Source organism: Desmodus rotundus, chromosome 6 (assembly GCF_022682495.2).
Source record: "Desmodus rotundus isolate HL8 chromosome 6, HLdesRot8A.1, whole genome shotgun sequence".
Taxonomy (NCBI): domain Eukaryota; kingdom Metazoa; phylum Chordata; class Mammalia; order Chiroptera; family Phyllostomidae; genus Desmodus; species Desmodus rotundus.
Genome location: NC_071392.1, coordinates 117,580,291 through 117,601,238, shown reverse-complemented (window position 1 = coordinate 117,601,238; position 20,948 = coordinate 117,580,291). Strand labels below are relative to the sequence as shown.

The following is a 20,948-nucleotide window of genomic DNA, read 5'->3' as shown; positions in this document are numbered from 1 at the left end:
GTGGTGGGAATGTGGGCAATGGTAGTTTTCTTCATATGTACTTACCAGGTCTTTTTTCAAGTAGGCAAATATTTCAGTTAGGGATAAGTTTAATGGTTCAGTGACAAATAATAGGCTATGTCTGGTTAAAAATTAAATTTGGGAAGCAAGGAAATGTACAGAGGAAAAGGAGGACTGAATTTAGCTTTATCCATTGGACAAGAAAGTAAGAAATACCAGTTAGGATAATGTTTTACTCTTCAGGAGTAAAACATTGTATGTGCTTCCACTTTATTTGGCCAGGATACTTGTAGAAAAGAAACTCTCTTTGTTTCTGTGCTCAGTGTTGTCTTGGCTTTCCACAGCAGAAGTGGAGGAGCTGCTTGTTTCCTGGTCACAAGATCTGTTTATGTTTTGTCCCTGGCTCCTTGTAAGTTTGAAAACCAAAGAGTTCTTGGTAACCTTGGCAGTCAGACAGTCTACTGCCCAGATGGGTTGGGAAGTGGGCCAAGGGACCAATGGGATGAAATATTGCTAGTGTAGAGAATGATTGCAAAGTCAGTCTTATGTCAAACATGAAAAAGTGCGGAGGAACAGGTAACCGTTTCCCAGGGAAAGGAGTTGTCTTCCTCTGACATTGATCACCTTGCCGTGTTTGTTCTGCCGCTTCTAAAACCCTGAGTCACTCAGCATGTTCCGCTTCCCTCCAGCCCCAGATTTATTGTTATGAAAATATTCAGACAATACAGAAAAAGGTAAAAGAATAGTACAATGAATGCTTATTACACCCACCACTTAGATTCAACAGTTTTTGACATTTTGCCAAGTATGTGTTATTTTTATTCTTTTTTTTCCTCACTCTTCTGTTCTCTAAAACCTTTTTCGAGTGAGTTGCAGGCATCAAGACACTTCACTCCTAAGAAATTCCTCACGCATCTGGGAAGAAGAAGTACACTGTACTAACATAATATCATCTCACCTAAGAACGTTAACAGTAATTGCTTAATGTCATCAAATGCCCAGCTCATATTCAAATTTTCCCACGTCTCATGGATGCTTCCCTGTTGTTTTTTTTTAATCATACTACATTTCATACATCGCATTTACATTAGAAGAGTTCTCGCTCTTTGTTCTTTTTGTTTTATATGACGTTGACTTTTTATAACTTAAAAAAGTGTTTTAATTGTGATAACATACACATAAAACGTGCCGTTTTAACCATTTTTAAGTGTACAGTTTAATGGCATTAAGCACGTTCACATTGTTTCGCCACAGTCACCACCGTCCGTCCACAGAACTCCTCGTCCTGCCCAACTGAAACCCTGTGCCTGTTAAAGAGCAACTCCCCGTTTCTTCCCTCCAGCCCTGACAACTACCCTTCTACTTTCTGTCTCTGTGAACTTGACTGTTCTAAGAACGTCATAAAATGGAATCGTACAACATTTGTCCTTCTGTGACTGTCTTATTTCACTTACCCTAGTGTCCCCAAGGTTCAGCCCACATATTTTAGCATGTGTCAGAGCTTCCGTCGTCTTCAAGATTGAATCGCATTCCACTGCAGGTACTGTGTACCCCACAGTTAGTTCCTGCATCTGTGGGTAGACACTTGCATCACCGCTGTGAACTTGGGGGTACAAACATCTCTTTGAGTCCTGGCATTGAACCCTTTCTGGATATGTACCCAAAGTGGCATTGCTGCATCATGTGGTAATTCTGTTTTTAATTTTTTGAGGAACCTCCACACTGTTTTTCATAGGGGCTGCACTGTTTTACATTCCCACCAACAGTCTCCAAAACTTTCCATTTCTCCCCATCCTAGGTAATACTTATTTTCTCTTTCGGGGTTTTTTTTTTTTTCTCTTTTTTATGGTAGCCATCTTAATTTTTGTGGGAGTAGTATCTCTTTTAGCTTTTGATTCTCATTCCTGTAATTAGTGATGTTGAGCGTGTTTTCATCTGTTTAGGCCATTAGAATATCTTCTTTGGAGAAATAACCTATTCAGTTTTGAATAGGTTTTTTGTTTTTGTTGAATTGTAGGACTTCTTTATTTATTCTGGATATTAGCCACTTATTAGAAGAATTATTTGCAAATATTTCTTCTCATTCTGTGGGTTGCCTTTTCATTCTGTTAATTGTGTCCTTGGATGAACATAAGCTTTTAATTTTGATGAAGTCTGATTTATATATTTTTCTTTTGTTGTCTGTGTTTTTGATGTCGTAGCCAGGAATCCTTGTCAAGTCCAATGTCATGAAGCTTTTTCACATATGTTTTCTTGTAAAAGTTGTATGGTTTTGGGTTTACATTTAGGTCTTTATTCTCTTTTAAATTAAACTTTGTATATGGTGTAAGGTAAGGGTCCAAATGCATTCTTTTGCATATGGATATATAGTTTTTTCAAAACCATATTTTGAAAAAACGGTCCTTTCTCAGTAAATGGTCTTGGTACCTTTGTCAAAAATCACCAGAACCACACTGCTTTGATTACTGTGGCTTGGCAGTAACTTTTGAAATCAGGGAGTATGTCCTCTAGCTTTGTCGTTCTTTTCAATATTGTTTTGGCGATTCTGGGTTCCTTGAGATTTCATGTGAATTTTGGGATGGATTTTTTGATTTCTGCAAAAACATGTTGGGATTTTGATAGGGATTGCTGCAGTTGCTTTGTGTAGTATTGACAGCTTAACAGTATTAAGTATTCCTGTTCATGAACACAGATGTATTTCCGTTATTGCCATCTTTAATTGCTTTCAGAAATGTATTAATGATCCAGTGTCTCTGAATCCTCACCAGCATTTGGTATTGTCATTGTTTGTTATTTTAACTTTTCTAATAGATGTGAGGTAATATTCTATTTTTAATTTGCATTTCCATAATGGATAATGATGTTGAAAGTGTTTTTATGTCCCATCTCTGAATCATCTTTGAAGAAATGTTTCCTCATGCCTTTTGCCCATTTTCTAATTGGATTATTTTTTCCTGTTGAGTTTTGAGAGTTCTTAATTTGTGTGTTATCCTTTGTCAGATATGTGATTTGCAGATATGCTCTCCCTATTTGGAGCTTGTCTTTATTCTCTCAGCAAGGTCTTTCACAAAGCAAAGTTTAAAAATTTGGTGAAGTCTAATTTATTATATTTTTCTCTTATGAATCGTATTTTTGGTATCAAGTCTAAGAACTTCATCAAATCCTAATTCCTAAATGTGTTTTTGTTTCTAAAGATTTCATACTTTTACATTTAAAAAATTTAAATGTATGATCTATCTTGAATTAATTTTTATGTAAGGTGTTAGGTTTAGGTTGAAGTTCATGTTTTTGTCTGTGGATATCCATTTGCTCCAGCACCATTTATTGAAAAGACCTTCCTTTCATTGAATTGCTTTTGAACCTTTGTCACAGTTAACTGTATTTTTGTGGGTCTGTTTATGGATACTGTGTACTGTTCCATTGATCTATGTGTCTGTCTCTCCAGCAATACCACTCAGTCTTGATTACTTTAGCTGTGTAAGTCTTGACATCAGGTAGAGTGATTTCTCCCACTTTGTCCTTTTTTATTTTTCAAAATTGTTTTAGCTACTCTAGTTCCTTTGCCTTTCCACGTAAGTTTTGAACTAATCTTGTCTATAGCTATAAAAAAAATCTTGCTAGAGTTTTGAGAGGAGTTGTGGTATACCTGCACATCAATTGGGGGAGAATGGGCGTCTTCACTGTGCTATATTTTGCAATCCATGGACATAGTATGTCTCTCCATTTATGTAAATACTTTTGTATGTAATTTATCAGTATTTTGTGTATGTCTTATGCATGTTCTGTTAAATTTTATATTTAAATTATATTGTACTTTTAATTTTGATTTTCATGTGTTCATTGCTTTTATATAGAAATGTAATTGATTTTTACATGTTGGTCTTACGAACTTGTTGAACTCACTTATGAGTTCTAGGAGTTTTTTGTAGATTCTGTGAGATTATCTATTTCATTTTCAATCTATGTGCCTTTTATTTTATTTTCTTGCCTTATCTCATTGTCTAGAACTCCCAGTATTCAGTTAAATAGGGTGGTGGAAGCAAACATCCTTTCCTGTTTCTCATTTTAGAGGAAAAACTTGTAGTCTTACCACTAAGTATAATCCCAAGTTTATTTTGAAAGTTTTTGTAGAAGTACTTTATCATAAAATTGAGGAAACTTATCTATTCCTAGTTTTCTGAGTGTTTTTATTGTGAATGGGTATTAAATTTTATCAAATGATTTTTCTGTGTCAGTTATATGGTTGTGTGGGGTTTTTTTCTTCTTTAGCCTGCCAGTATGATGGATTACATGATTGACTTACCCATAGGAACCACCTTGCATCCCTGGGATAAACCCCCTCTTGTTCATGGTGTATATATAAGTCCTCACTTAGTATCAATGATAGGTTCTTGGAAACTGTGACTTTATGGAAGACAGTATATAGCAAAACTAATTTTACCATTGGCTAATTGATAAAAACAAGTGTTAAGTTCCTTTAGTATATTTGTGGTCACAAGAACATCACCAAACTTGTAAATAAAGACTCAAAACACTTCTGATATTAACATTGAAATAAATGTGAGCTATATATACATTTAAGAAAGATTAAAAAAAACAAGTGAGGTAATTATTTTCCAATCCACTCATTCCAGTCTCAGGTTGCAGGTGACTGGAACCTCTCCCCGCAGCTCAGGGCACAAGGCAGGGACCAACCCTGGACAGGATGCCCTTCCATTACAGGGTGTACTCATGCACACACCCACACCCACATTCACTCACACCCGGGCAGTTTAGACACACTAATTCACCTAATGTGCATAACTTTGGGGTGTGGGAGGAAACCAGAGTACCTGGAAAAAGCCCATGCAGACATGAGAGAACATGCAAACTCCACAGACAGTGGCCCTGGCTGAAAATTGATTTTTTTTTCTCATCAATGTTATAATGTTATTCAAGGACCTACTGTAACTTCGTGTATGTTTTCGAGTTCTGTTTGCTAATGTTTTATTAAGGGTTTTTATACCTATGTTCATGATAGTACTGGTCTTTTGGGTTTTTGGCTTTTTTTGGGGGGGGTACTGTCTTTGGTTTTGGTATTAGATGAAAGATTATGAACATCTTTAGGGAAGACAGTGATGATGATCACTAAGTCATGGAGTGGATGACTTGGGGCGTGGCAATGTCAGGAAGAACCTGGGGAGACAGGAATCCAGGGAGGAGAAATAGTGTTGTTGTCTGGAAGTATTGTTGCGTGGGTGCATGTAGGGCAGCGTACCAGAGCAGATTCAGTGAGGGTGGGGGGTGCAGTCCGACTGTCAAGGATGGAACAGCTAGTGTAGTTGGCTTACAGAGAACCTTAGTTAATATTGATGTGGTAGGGCAGGAACTATATTGACTGTAGGGAAAAAATTAATTGTAGGAGTGCTAGGGATTGAATAGTGGAGGTAGATCCTGGACCTGGATGTGACCAGAGGAGACCCAGTAGAGGGATCAGTCTTGAGAAGGAAATTGAGCACCACTCTCTCCAGCTGCTGGGAAGGAGAAAGGGTTGGTGTGGAGAGTGTGGGGTCCCTAGAAGTGATATGAATGTCTGGGAATGCCTCTCCTTATGCTTTCTTTAGGAGGAGGGGGATATTCCTGAGGCCAAAGGAATAATAGATCTGCACCAAAACGGGAGCAAGTACCCTGTGCTGACATCTCAATGGGCAGAGTTGTGATGGCAAATCAGAGCTTTGTATAGGTCCTTAGACCATTTTTTTTAGTTTGTATCTGTTTGGTTTTTTGTTTTTGTTTTTGACAGACTGGTGAGGACCACAGTTAGGGCAAATCAGTGTGGAAACTCTTCAGTCATCCTCAAAAATTGGAAGTCATTGGAGGTCTTTTCTGCCCAGCCGCTGAGTCCCAGTATTGTCCAGCGTTGAGCATGAAAGGGCCTTTGGCTTCACCCTGTGCTGAGCCAGAGAGCCTCTGACCATCCAGTTTGTAATCAGCAGCTCCTACTTACTCTTCTGAACAATTCTGCATGGTCACTTCTGGAAAATAAGAGAAGGGAACACTTCCTGATTCATTTTGTGGTTCTGATACCAAAACCAGACAAGGACCAGTTTCCATCCCTAGCAGTCATTCCTCCTCATGCCTTCAGGGGCTGGCACTCAGGGAGCTGATTTCTGTTCTTGTCGCAGCTGCAGCCGACTCCGCCAGGTTCAGAGCATCCTGACGCAGAGCAGCAAGTCTCGACCCGACGGGATCCTCTGCATCCTAGGTGAGTGTTCTGAACATGGTGGGACTCGGGCCTGGGGCAACTTGGCTTCAGTTCACAGGCAGATACTGATAGTAGTGTCACTGTGAGGTAAGCTGTGGGTTAATGCCCCCCGCTCTAGTTCCCCTGAAATCGGTTGCTGTTTCAGTGAGGTTGTGTGAGATATCAGTACGACAGGGAGCTCCTACCACAGAGCTGGCACACCATACATATTACCTCATTTCTCCTCCCATATTACAAGGGAGCAGTTCATTTAATTTAAAAATTAAGGCAATACATGAGTAATAATGAGCAGAACTTCCTAACCATCCCGGTTACCCCGTTCCACTCCCCAGAGATAACATTGTCCACTGTATCTTTCTTTGTTAACACAAATGGGAACATTTTACACATATTGTTGTTAACGTAATTTTTAAAATTTTCACTTGATGGTATTATCGTGGAGTTGTTTAAATATCAAATTGACTACTAAATTAGTAGTAGTACAACCTTTGGCATCTCTGGGCCATGTGGGAAGAAGAAGTTGCCTTAGGCCACACATTAAATACACAAACACTAATGAAAACTGATGAGCAAAAAAAAAAAAAAAAAAGATTTTGAGTAAATTTATGATTTTGTGTTGGGCCACATTCATAGCCATCCTGGGCCGCATGTGGCCAGCGGGCCCCAGGTGAACCCCTGGACTACTCAGATATAGAATACCACAGTGTTGCAGAAATTAATGTGTTTGAGCTCAGGTGAGAAGGTGGAAGTAAAATGTTAATAAAACTTCAGGACAGAACCGTATGTGAAGGGGAAGCAAGAAATCAGTGAGGGGACTTGTATATTCTTAAATAAGCTTCTGAGGTTTAGTGGATTCTTCTTTCTGGGTGGTTAGAATTGTCATAACAACTTATTGTTGGTTGATTGACTGAATCTAGCTTTGTAACCCCTGGAGTACCCTTCAGAGCAACTCTGACTCCACTCACCTCCACTGCAACATCTGTCAGTTAGTTATTGTGGTGTAGGAAAGGTTCTAACTGGTCTTCTGCCAGCCTTCTGAAAACAGCTCGATGGCACAATAATTGACACATAGTGAACTGCACATATTTAAAGTTACAGTGCGATAAGCTTTGACATGTGTGCGAAACTACCACCACAGTCAAGGTGGAGCACCTATCCATTGTCTCCGTGTTTCCTTGTGCCCCTTGTAGGTTCCCCATTCTGCACCCTCCCCACTCCCAGACAACTATGGATGTGCTTCCTGTCACTGTGCATTAGTTTGCATTTCCCTCAGTTATGTAAATGGGATCATACAGTATGTTCTCTTTTTACCTGACGTCTTTCATTTAGCTTATTTATTTTGAGATTCATCCATATTGTAGCATGCATCGTGTAGTAGTTCATTCTTTTGTTTTGGTGATTACTATTTTATTGTATGTATATACCAGTTTGTTTACCCATTCAGCTGTTGCTGGATATTGGGTTTCTGTTGTTTGCCTATTACAGACAAAACTGCTATAAACATTTTTATGCAGAGTGATTGTAGCACTTTATATTCTTTCCAGCAGGTCATGAGAGTTCCATTTCTTTTAGCCCCTCGCCAACACTTGGCATGGTCAGTCTTTTTTTAAAACAGCTTTAGAGCAGTTTTAGTTTAGTTCGTAATCTACTGCTACTTGAAATTGTTCCAGCTTTAGCCATTTGGAGCTCTGTCAATTGCCAGATAGCACAGAGTTCCCATGTACCCCTCACCCAATTAAGATGCAAATTATTAGCATCTTAAATTAATATGGTACATTTGTCACAATTAATGAATCAATGTTAATACATATCCGTACTTTCTTCACATTTCCTTAGTTTTTACCTAAAGTTCTTTTTCTGTTCCAGGATCCCATCCAAGATACCACATTGGATTAGTTGCCATGTCTTCCCAGGCTCTCATTGACTATGACAGTTTCTCAGACTTTCCTTGTTGTTGACCTTGGCAGTTTTCAGCAGTGCTAGTGAAGTATTTTGTAGCATGTTCCTCTATTGGGGTTCTCACATTTCTCGTGATTAGACTGGTGTTAGGAGTTTTGGGGTGGAAGACCAGTGAAGTAACATGCCATTTTCATCACGTGATATCAAGGACACATACTATCAAGGTGACTTTTCACCGTTCGTAGTGACCTTGGTCAGCTGGCTAAGACGGTGTTTCAGGTTCCGCACCGTGACATACTCTCCCCCCCTGCCCTCTCATACTGTCCTCTTGGGAAGGAAGTCGCTGTGCAGCCCCCTCTTCAAGGAGTTAGGAGTGATGCTCTGTCACCTCGAGGAGGGGAGGATCTACCTAAATTATATGAAATTCTTCTGTGTAAGAGATTTGTCTTCTCTTTTATTTTTTTTAAAGATTTTATTTATTTATTTTTAGAGAGGGGAAGGGAGGGAGAAAGAGGGAGAGAAACATCGATGTGTGGTCACCTCTCGTGCTCCCCCTACTGGGGACCTGGCCTGCAACCCAGGCATGTATGTGCCCTGACTGGGAATCGAACTGGTGTCCCTTTGGTTTGCAGGCTGTCGCTCAATCCACTGAGCGACACCAGCCAGGGCATCTTACTGTTATTTATTTATTCAATCATTTGTATCAATATGGACTCATGGATATTTATTTTAAAGTTTGAGTTAAAAATCTAGTACTACTTCATTTATTTGGGTGGGGGAAAGGTAGGTTTTCAGTTGTGAGTATGTAAAACAGTTTATTCTCATATTATTATTTATTCTCGTATTATTTTCCATATGAACACCTGTAAACCTGCTTTTGCCCCTACCCTGTACTTTGAGTTATAATCCCCTACTACTTCAACTTGTTCCGGCTTTAGCCATTTGGAGCTCTTTTAATTGGCTCCTATATGCCTGTGTTCCTGCCTTTGATACACCCCTATCAAAGTTTTTTTGTTTGTTTGTTTATTTAGCATTTTTGTACTTTCTGGGGCTATAAGATGCTCCAGGCTTATTGTGCATTTTCCTGTTCCAGTCCTAAAATCAGCCATTTCTCTGAGGAGCTCTGATTTCTTTAATGGAGAATAGGATTAGAAACCAGGATCTGGACACTGAGTGTGCTTAGTGCTGCAGGGGTGTCATTCTTGCTAGGCCACGTCAGCTGACAGAGTAAGGATATATGCATGTGTACATTAATTGGTGTGTATACACACACATCTATAAATGTTATGTATGCATTTGTATCTGTATTAAGCTAAACATGAATTCATATTAATGCCTTCAGCTCTAACCCATTGTCAGATGGATCGTTCTAGCCTCCTCCTCTTGCTCATCTATGAACTCCCATTCCACCGGTGAGAAATGAGGCACCTGACATCTACCATCCATTTACTCGTTTGATCCCAGTGTGCATGTGTAGTAGCATCGGATTGTTACCCATAATGCCTCTGTGGGGATCAGCTTGATCAGCTAGAGCACGGTGCTTACTTACAGTTTCTTTTGCCTTTAATTTTACGTGGTCAGTTTAGTGTTCGCAGTTTATGTGGCAGTGTATATTGCTGGAACCCTTAGAAGAGGACAGGCTAAGACTAGGCCTGCCCTTTCAACCTTCGGCATTATGTAGGCCGTTCCTGCTTTTGATTCTTTTTCACCCCTCCCTTCACTGAAGAGTTGGATGGGAAAGAACAGGGCTGTACTGCTTTGATCTCAGCTGAGAAGGGAGGCCTCCCATATTGTAAGTCCCCTGATGCAGGCAGTCCCTAGGCCCCTCTGGTCTGAATAACCATTACTTCTCACTTTTCACTGGTCTGATGACCGCTGGCAGTTCTTTTCCCCAAGCTCCAGCCATAGTTCCATTCTTGGAGCTCTTCCTGCCTCCTTCCTCTTAGTCTCACATGGACAGCTGCCCCCTGCCCCTAACACATCCCTCTTGCCCAGAGCTGTAGATACCCAGGAACCGGGCGATACATGTGTCTGTGGCATTGAAAGGCAATAGTGAAGGCAGTGTTATTTCTTTGCCGTTTTATTTATCTCTGACCCAGGCCCCTGGACTGCGAACTTCATGAGGGCCCTTTGTAGGCCCAGCACACCCACCAGCATCCTGCTCAGTGCCTTGGGCCTGGTAATGTTTGCGAAATGATGGGGGGTGGGGTGGTTCCAGCCACTTGTCCTCTTCTTGTTTCAAACCACCTCAATCCTGTTTTACTTGACCCCACGTGTTTTGGTAAGGGTCTTTTTGAGAAGTGAATATTTTCCTGACACCAATTCCCATTCCAACTGAAAATATTCCAAAAGCTTTAACCAGCCATGATAGGATGTGGGTTATATTTTCCGGTTCCTTCTGTTCTCGAGAATTGCTTTTTGGCAATTAACACTTTCAATTATCTGTGCAGTTTGACTGTCTCTTGAATCCGAGCAAGGGTGCTTGGTACTGAGGCCTGCTTCTTTCACAGAGAGTGGCTCAGTGTGGTTTCTGGTACCGAACTGGTCTAAGCTGTCGCCTCTTACTTAACCATCAAGGTTTTGCTGGGCAGGGCAAACTCTTGGGGCTCATTTGCTCCCCACAGTGGAGCACAGCTGATCAGAGCCTTCTTTGCTTTGCAGGAATCGATAGCAGGTACAATGAAGGCTGCAGAGAGCTGGCCAATTATCTCCTCTTTGGTTTGTACAATCAGAATGCCGGTGATTTTGAAAAAACGGGGTTTTCTGAAGAAGTTCTAGATGGTAAGTACATTTTGATAAACTCTGTATGAAAGAGTAATAGGTGGTTTATTTCTTCAGATCCTTATTTCATGGTCTTCTTATGGAAAAAAATATCAAATTTAAAATAGCATGAAGCCCCAATAAATTTTTACTTTTTTATTAATAAAAAAACAACATTTCTTCTTTGTTTATATATCAAGTAATACGCTCTTGTGAGTTACCTACCGGATAAGAGACTAGCAACAAGTAGTTTTCAGAATATGTTTGTTGGGTAAATCAGCTTTAGAGAAAAAAGTAAACATCAGTGTTTGGCTTCGGATCTTCTCCGACAAGGTACCAGTTTTCCTCTGAATGGCCTACTGCCTCTACATGCTGGGAGGGTTCGGATTATGTGCATTGTCCTGTGAAGCCACTTTCAGCTGTGAGTCAAGGATGACCCTGCAGGATATTCCTACAAGGAAGACTTCATGTGGGTCTTCAGTTTAGGAACAAAGGCTCTTTGTCCTGCTCTGTCTTTGGGAATTGTTTCCTGTGTGACTTTAATTCATGACGATGCCCATGGCTACAATGAGGGCTTTCTGCTTACATTCCCTTTTCCTCAGCTCTGAGACACTCACCCTGTGTTGGTGCTGCTGTGGCTGATGCCCAGGAGCTATCTCTGGTATCACATACTTAGCATCAGGACTTGTCTGCCAGACGGGTCAGGAGACACGGGAACAGACAAATCAAATTGGACAGGAGACAGAAAGCTCTTGTGAAGCAGCTGGGGGACGCTTGAAAGGAAACATCTGATGTTGATAGAATCTTGCTGTGTGGAGCTAGTACAGTGGTTCTCAGCTGGGGTTAGTTTTAGCCCCTAGGGGATATTTGCCAATAGTTGAAGCCATTTTTGATTGTCACAACTGGGCAGAGTGCGCAGAGGCCAGGGATACTGCTAAACATCCTACAAGGCACAGGGCAGCACCCCCAAACAAAGAATTGTCTGGTCCAAACTGTCAGTAGTGCCGGGGTTGAGAACTCTGGTCTAGTGTGTGTGAAAATTCTTCTGTAGTAGAGCCCTTAATACTGTCTATCCTTAGGGATTGAGGAAAGATTTCTTGCTTATTCGGAAGTACAGAAAGAGGCTGGAAGGATTCCTTTCGTTAAATTTTTTCTCAATTTGAATTTAGCTTCAGATTTTGATTTTAAAAAATGTTTCTGTGCACTGTAAGCATCTCCTGGTTTGGAAGGAATTCATCTTGGCACCTCCTTTAGAAAGTTATAAAAAGACAGACGCTTGTACCGGCCGCACATTTCACGTCAGCCAAGGTTGCTAAAGACGTAATAGTACTGAGCTGGAGGAAATAGTTTAAATGCTCAAAGGAGTGCCTTTTTTTTTTTTTTTTTTTTTGATCTTTGTCTGTCCTGTCACCTGGCACAATGGGTACTTATGAAGTGAGGATTTTCTTCAAACTTAATAAATTCATATTTTAAATTGAGGTAGTTGGAAAGCTGAGAACACCAGGTTTATGTTTCTACATTTCAGTCTCTAATTATATGAAAGGAAAAGAAGCCAACATGAAGGAATCATTTTTAAAAGAAACTTTTAAAGTAGTTGACATCTTTATCCAATTCTCTTATGCTTGCTGCTTTTACCTGACCGTGCACTCTATTAAATGTTCTTCATCGTGATGCCGTCAGTCCTAAGAAATCCTGAGATTTCTTAATTAGGTTTAGTAGCTATTACAATATTTCTTTTACTGAATTCTTCGCAGTGTGTTACACGTTAGAATATATGCTACACAGGAAGCCGCAGGCTCCCCAAGTGACATCAAACTCTTCACCACTCAGCAGGCAGTCTGCCTGTGATTCAGGGCAGGGCTCTTGCAGAGGGCCTGGGTGAGGAAAACCAGCAGATGAGAGGGACTCCTCTCCCACCCCCTGCAACCTCTTGACTCCAGGGCTAGCCTGAGAGCCAATGGCGAAGCTGCTCCATACTGTGCTCCCGAGAACACCTTGGGTCTGACCGGGGGTGCAGCTCAGAGTGGTTTACAAGGTCACCATCATGGAGCTTTATGTCAAGATGCCACCAGCTGTGTGGTCAACTGTGGTCAGTTTTCATCAGGCTCGTGTTTTTGTACATTACGGCCTGTCGCAGTGTATTAACATGTTGGCATTGCTGTAAAACTGCTGCCTCGGCCACCTTCTCCGGCAGCTGCCCTTGGTCATGGCTCTGCCTTCTGAGGAGCCACGGAAAGGAGCCTCTGCTTTTCTGCTGGACGTATGACTGCTCTCTTGCTCAGTATTCAGCTGCTTTAATAGTCCTGCCCTGTTCCGTGGCTCTTCTTTTAGTTTATCTAAGTTTATTTGCTTTCTTGGGATTGCTTTATTTCACCACCCATAGATGGTTACTCCCTAAATTTGTAAGTTGCTGATCTATTTATAGAAGCCCTGTCCACCTGCCCGTACTTCCTTCCTCCTGGCCTTTCCTGTGTACAGAGTTCACCCCTGTACACAGTCACCCTTTCCAGAGCCAACAGTGTCCCTTGAGTCAGACGAGCCAGCAGCCAACAGCTTTAGACACTGATGCCTGTAGGACTAGTCACCGGCCGCAGTCCGTGCTGTTTGCCTGCCTCACTTGCTTTAGACCGTGGAGTTTCCATTTTGAATTCACCTCTGCAGTGAAGTACACACAGCTGAGTTTTGTACCACAGGTTCGACTGTGTTGTACTTTGCAAAACACTCCGAAGGCTGTTCTTTTTACCTCGCCCGTGCCTGCATGGCCACGACTAGAGGGCCACAGTGGTGGGAGCGTCACACGGGGACGAGGAAACCCTTGCTGTCCGCACTGAGTGTTCTTCAGTCATTTCGAAGCACGTTGCTGAATTAAAGGATTTTCAGTGTAGAGTTTTGTTACATTGTCTTTGAAGTAGTTTTAATGGTTTTACTAACTATGTGAGCAAAAAGTGTCTAAAGAAAATGCTTTGACAATCTTGTGTTTTAATTTTGGTTTCCTTACAGATGTAATTATACTGATTAAATCAGACAGTGTCCATCTGTACTGTAATCCTGTAAACTATCGCTATCTCTTACCCTGTGTGGCACATTGGCGGAATCTGCATTTCCACTGCATGACCGAAAACGAGGTGAGGAGAAAAGATAGAACAGGCCCTTGGAGGCACTCTAAGAATATTCTTCCAGGAAAATGCAGATCTGGAATAGGAGTCCCCTAAAAAAATCAAATTGCAGAGTGTGGTTACACCAAAAAGTTACTTGTTTAAGTGGAACTTCTCATACTTCATTATGCGGCTACCTTTTGGATAAATTGTACGCCTGAAAGAGACAGAAGGGACTCTTCAAATTGGGACCTAGTATAGGCTTGTGAACATGCCTTCCCATCCTGCTTCGTCACCAGCCTGCACACTCTCAGGGGACTGGTGCCTACATACCCCTCCAGGAGAACTGGATAAGCTTTGTGACATTTCCGTGTTTGGATTTCTTGGTATCTGTTTCTGTTTCCTTTGAGCTGTTTCAAGGATTTGGCTGGGAATCAAGTTGGGATTTCAGATTTAGGATTTCATGGAAAATGTGACCTGATGTGGGTCAAGAACCTTTCTTTCCATGTGAGCGTTTGTGGGATTTTTGAGGACAAGTTTTCTCTCTCTCTCTCTCTCTCTCTCTCTTCCCCCCCCACTCCCTTTCTCTCTCCCTCTCTCTCCCTCCCTCTCTCCCTCTCTGGCTCTCCCCCTCCCTCTCTCCCTCCCTCCCTGTCATGTTTAGGTGTGTGGTCCATTTTGAGTTGATTTGTATAGTGGTATGAGATAAGGGAATGAGAGTGTTTCTGACCAGAAAACATAAAATGTTGGCATTGGAAACACCCTCCTGGGTGCAGTCTTTTGTAAATGTTTTTGGGGGCAACTCTGATAAAAGGCAGAGAAAATATGGGACTTTGCATGATGTCTTGTCAGAGCCTGTTTTCCTTTCATTTTTCTCTTTTTAGTATGAAGATGAGGAAGCTGCAGAAGAATTTAAAATTGCCAGCTTTGTGGACATGGTTCGAGACTGTAGCAGAATTGGCATTCCTTATAGCTCCCAAGGTGAGTGAGTGGCGTGAGCCATTTTAACCTTGCTTGGATGGTATGTGAATCCCATGGCCCTACTTCTTTCACTGGAGGCATGCAGCTGGGAAACCCATTGATCTGTTTTCACTGAGTCAGAGGCTGAAGCAGAAAGGAATTTGGGAACTTTCCTATGTCAGCTTGTATTCGTAACTGACGTTTCTGCAGCAACAAAGCAGGCCACCTACAGTCAGCTAGAAGAACCCATGATAAGGCATTTACCACAGTTGCCATCTAGTCTGTACCCCCCAGGGTGGGTAGAGTGTAGACGTGAGGCCTCTTAGTAATAAGAAATAGTCATCGGGTAGCTGTTAAAAATATGCTGACAGTAAGGCTAAAAAATTATGGGTAAAAGTATAGGAAAAAATCAACAAGTTTAACAGTGCTTACATCTTATTTGCAAAAAAAAAAAAATCCTTGCACATTGAAGATGCTGTTACAAGAAAGGAAACTTTTTGATTTGGCAATTTTCTCTTGAAGAAGTTGCTTGGATATGTTTCTTAAGGGAGAGGAGCCAAGTTTGGGTCTGTTAATAATTATATCCACTAACTGATGCAAGTCAGATGTAATAGGCCACTACTTATTTATTTATGTATGTATGTATTTATTTATTTATAAAACCAGAATGTGAAAGTATACTATAGAGAAACCTGAATTTATGTAACTCGTTTATGGTTTGAATTTTCCTCGGCTTTCACTTTTATTTCTAGTGTTAATATGTAATCATTTTATCTGTTTCAATTTTACGTTGCTAGATGCGGCTGTGGTAAGAAACGATGCCTGTCTGACCACATTAGATCAGGTTTAGACTGTTATATCCTGGGTGGTATCTGATACATGTTGTTGTATTTGATTCCTCTAGGTCACTTGCAGATATTTGATATGTTTGTAGTGGAGAAGTGGCCAATTGTACAGGCCTTTGCACTTGAGGGCATTGGAGGGGATGGATTTTTTACCATGAAATATGAGGTAGGTATAAAACGTAGTATGCCTGGTGTGCATTGTTATAATACTCTAAAAAGCTGTCAGTGACCTGTTAAAAGTTAAAAAACTATTAAGGACCTGGCTGGTGTAGCTCAGTGGATTGAGCATGGGCTGTGTACCAAAGGGTCACCAGTTCGATTCCCAGTCAGGGCACATGCCTGATTTGCGGGCCAGGTCCCAGTGGGGGCCACATGAGAGGCAACCACACATTGATGTTTCTCTCCCTCTCTTTTGCCCTCCCTTCCCCTCTCTCTCTCTCTCTTAAAAAAAAAAAAAAAAAAAAAAAAAAGCTATTAAGGATAGAGTAAGTGGGACCTTTGGAAGCAAGGCCCAGGGCTAATTCTGACCCTCCTTCTGAGAAGTAGCAGCGTCCCCAGAAAGTGAATGGAGGTTTGTCTGGCAGACTGTGTAATGTGGAGGAGCATAGGCTGTAGGGAAGTGCTGAAGAGAAGCATACCACTGAGCTCCACTTCTCCCTCTCCGAAACCACAGTATTCTTATATTGACTACTAGTCACAGAGCATCGGCAGGCTCTGGGACCTGCCCCTGATAGGAAGTTATGCTCTCTAATTTAGAAGAGTAGGGGCTGGAATGGAAGCAGGCCATAGGAGATAGAGAGAGGCAGTTTAACACTTTTAGTAATAATGATAATACTTATTGTTAATTATATAAACTGGGCATTTATAAACAGTGCCTCCTGTATGTAAGGCACTGTTCTAAGCACTTTATATGAATTGACTTTTAATTTTTATAGTAGTTACTATTATAATGCATATTTTACGAAGAGGCTAGATGAACTTCCCAAAGTCACAGAGCCAGTAGCTCTGTGAGCGGCAGTGCTAGGGTCCAGTCCAGAGAGTCCGGCTTCAGCGCCTGTGCTCCTGACCCCTGGGCTGCCGCCGGATGAGCATTGGAAAGCGGTGCCCTAGGAGGTTGCGTGATTCATGCAGCCTGAATGAGACAGCCCTCCAGCTCCTGCCTTAAGGTGCATCACACCATGAAGTCATAACCAGAAGGAATAAAATCCCCTTCCAAAAAACCTTCACAGGGCAGTGTAGATCTTTGCTGTAGGGTGGTGGTTTTAGAGGGTGGGATGTGCCATGAGGAGGAAACAGCACCCATCATATAGTCAGGGCAGGGGAGGTGGGACAGGTCGGGCAGGGAAGGTAGAAAAGGATCTCAAGATCCCTTTCTGAGATCCTGTTCTTCTCTGTAGCTGCTAATTCTCATTCTCTCAAATATTTTCCTTTGTCTCCACCTCATTCCTCACTACAAACCGCCACTTTCAGTTCTCTCCCTTACCCTATTCTTCCTAGTCTTTTAAGGTATGGAGCAGTTTGGCTTACTGATGAGCTCTGCCATTCTATTCTCTACTCCACTCTGGTTCACCTATCAAAGGCCCAATAGAAAGGCTCTTACCTCCTTGAAAGACTAAGAGAAGGAGAACAGTTATTTATAATTTTTTTTTAAAACTTCTATTGTATTGCATGGCCGTACCCAGAAGAAAGTTATTAATTCAAAGGGTGTTTTGTCCCTGATGTAGTGGATACAGGAGTGAGGAAGCAAGCCCAGAGCCACAGAGCATTTACTCGGTACTTAGGCTAGGCCAAACTGAGTTATGGGTATAGAGCACTCTTCCTGGGAAGCAGTACGGGGAAGTTCCTCTACTACAGCTTTCCCTGCCTCCAACATCTTTCTTCTTACTCTCCAGCTGCTGGAACTGTGACCTGGTAATATAAATTTACATCAACTAGCTCCCCAAGGGGAGGATTCTAATAGCGAACTTCTGAGTAACGAGAGTAACCATAGAGCAAGCATTCATTCACCTTTTTTATGGACAAACATGAGACCTTTGTACTGAAAGGTAGAATAAGACTTATGAAAAGATTCAATAAATATAAGAAAGAGACCTTAGTTTATCGGATGCATGGACAGATCAGCATGTTTTTTTAAACAGATTTCTCCAGGAAATAAAATAAAAATTTTTAAAAATATCTCTTTTGGGTCTTTAAAGAGTGGAGTTTGTATAAAGAAAAATGAGATACGGTAGGTAGAGCAAGCAAATTAAAAAGGGAGATGGATGACATACAAGGAAAGATTGTAATAAGTCTCAAAATTCATTAATAGAGTTAAAATTTGAATTTAAAAAGAAAAGTCAAATCCAGGAACTCACAAAAGTCTAATCAGCTGATACACTTGAGAAGCTGTTTCAGAATACAGAGGAAGGGGCTGAATAGATTAAATCAGTAAGAAGGAGGAAGATAAAATGGGGGATAAAGAGTGGAAATTGGTGGTATTGAAAACTAAGGAATTAATTGAAAGTTGTTACGTAACAGTCTGGGGGGGGGCCCACCCCCCCACACACACACGCTGTTCCTCAAGTGACAGACGGCCAGGCATTTACCACCTGCCACCTCCACCCTCGGGAAACCAAGGAGCAGAGGTGAGCAGGCAGGAGCTGTCTAAAGAAATTGAAAAACAAGACAAAAAAAATAGAACTCATTGGCTGGTGTAGCTTTTGTCGCCTCAGAGTGAAGCCCTCCACATTTTGACATTGAGAATACAGCTGGGTAGGGATCCTGGAGTAACAGCCTCTCCCCCTAAAATCCTTCCTGGCAGTTGGCAAATTCTGTGGAAAGCATAAAGCTTCCAATCAGCCTTACCATTTGAAAATGTAAGCAGGCCACCAAAGATCACGAGACATTTGATTAAATGCCTGTAACTTAAAAAAGAAAAAAGTCACGATTAAAAAAGGAAGGACTGATTGAATAAGACCCAAAGATAATTTAACATATACAAGAAAACTCAAAACACAAACCCTTCATCGGGTGCCCAGAGTGATGTAAGATTTTTGGCAACCATAGAACAGGTGTTATGTCGTGATAAATGAATGTAAGGAAAATAGCTCTGGAAAGTTATAATTGATAAAATCAATAGAGGAGTTGGAAGGTAAAGTTAGGGAAATCTATACAAATGTAGAATAATAAAATCAAGGAGGTAGAAAATAGGAGGAAAAATTAAGACATGGATGACTGATCCACGAAGTCCGATATCCAACCAAGTGTAAGTTCCGGAAAGCTAGAACAGACATGCCAGAAGAGAGGAAACATGTTTAAAAAGAACACATCTCTCCAGTGATAAAGAGAAATCAGTGCTTTTAAATTAAATGACTTAGCAACCATGAATGGGAGGGAAAAACTTAGATCTGTCTATGCCATTTTTGAACACTAAAGATGAAAGAATACCATAAAACACTTCCAGTAAGAAAAAAATAAATCACCTACAATAAGACAACAGGCACTGTATTTTCCTCCTTCCCCAAACAAAACAAACAACAACAAAAAAAAACGAGACATACACTGAGCAGAATATGAGAAGCAGTAGTTTCAAAATACTAGATGTGAGGCAATGAAGGATAGTAATTCCCTGAAGGCTAGAGATGAACACAGTGGACCCTATGATTGCCCTAGCTTACTTTGAGAAAATTTCCAGGCTGTGTAACCAGAGGAAGGGGGTACCCAGGTGGATCCCAGTGTACTTCCTGAGTTGAGAGTCTGGTGAGACCATGGAAGCTAGAGTAATAAAGAAGAAAGAATTGCCCAGAGAGACAGACTTCAAGATCTGCCAAGATTCCCCTGCCTCCCACCCATTCCAGATTTTCAGCAGATTATTGATCACTGCATTCACGCCTGAGGTAACTACCAAAGGTGTGGGGGGCGGGAACAGGAAAGTGGCCATGAACAGTGCCTGATGCACGCTGAGACCTGGGAGCGCCTCGTTCCCCCGTTAGACTGAACGCTGAACCCATAATTCACGGGGCACTGGGTAGGGTCCTCAGGAGGGTTTTACCTTGGTAATGGTAAAATTAGCCCTAGACCGAGCACGGCTCTAGACCCTCTGAATTTAAAAAAAAAAAAAAAAAAAAAAAAAAAAGACCTGAAAGGATCAACCTGTTTGCAGGTAACTTAACTGCATCACAAAAGAAAAGCTCAAGAATATTTACAGGAATACAAAAATACCTAGCACCCAACGAGGTCAAGTTCACAATGGCTGGCATCCAAACATTGTCAAGTTTACAAAGAAGCAGGAAAACGTGACTGATAATGAGGGAATCAGTCAAAATCAGTCAAAATTCCAGGTCAGTCAAAATTGACCTGGAATTGACAGAAATATTAGATATTGCAGACAGGGACATTAAAACAGTTATTCCAGCTGATTTCATATGTTCAAAAAGCTGAAGGAAAGATTGAACATGTTAAACAAAGACAGAAAAAGAATTTAAAAGGCCCACATTGAACTTTAGGATTGATTTTTGTTTTAATTAAACAAGGGAAAAAAGTGAAGCTGTTGATAGCCCTAGGAAAAACAAAATTTGTTTATAAAAGCAGATAGTACTATTAGTATGTACTTGGTCTGCAATAAATAAGATACATATGGTGTTAATATTATAAATACTGAGTACGAGTACAACCAAAAATCACAGTATAGTATTAGATGATGTTAGTGTGTGTGTCTGTGTGTGTAGAGAAAGGTGTGGGAATGGTCATGGTTGTAGAAGAGCTGTGTGTTTGCCATAAGCCAGTATCTAATTTCTAAATTGGTAAGTCAAGGAATAGTGATATGTTATAACAAAATATGGAGGTAACTACTGGAAGAAAATGTTAAGACTTTTTTTTTTTAAGATTTTATTTATTGATTTTTAGAGAGAGGGGAAAGGAGGGAAAGAGGGAGAGAAACATCAATAAGTGGTTGCCCCTCCCGTGCCCCTTACTGGGGACTGGCCTACAACCCAGGCATATGCCCTGACTGTGAATCGAACCAGTGACCCTTTGGTTCACAGGCTGGTATTCAGTCCACTGAGCCACACCAGCCAGGGCTGTTAAAAACAAGTGGTTGCCCCTGATGAGTGAGAATAGTGGAGTTTTGTGAAAGGTAGGAATAGGGGAATAAATTTTTATTACAAG

The 20,948-nt window shown here is 41.1% G+C and overlaps 1 protein-coding gene across 3 annotated transcripts in view; it reads left to right on the top strand.

Annotated features, from left to right (window-relative positions):
- DNAAF9 (dynein axonemal assembly factor 9) overlaps positions 1 to 20,948 on the top strand; it is a 115,349-nt gene that overhangs the window by 10,049 nt on the left and 84,352 nt on the right. For all 3 annotated transcript variants that reach the window (XM_053927302.2, XM_053927301.2, XM_053927300.2), the window contains exons 2-6: positions 6,165 to 6,244; positions 10,805 to 10,924; positions 13,904 to 14,028; positions 14,883 to 14,979; positions 15,863 to 15,969. In XM_053927302.2, the coding sequence (XP_053783277.1) occupies positions 6,165 to 6,244; positions 10,805 to 10,924; positions 13,904 to 14,028; positions 14,883 to 14,979; positions 15,863 to 15,969 (529 nt within the window). The remainder of the gene's footprint in view (positions 1 to 6,164; positions 6,245 to 10,804; positions 10,925 to 13,903; positions 14,029 to 14,882; positions 14,980 to 15,862; positions 15,970 to 20,948) is intronic.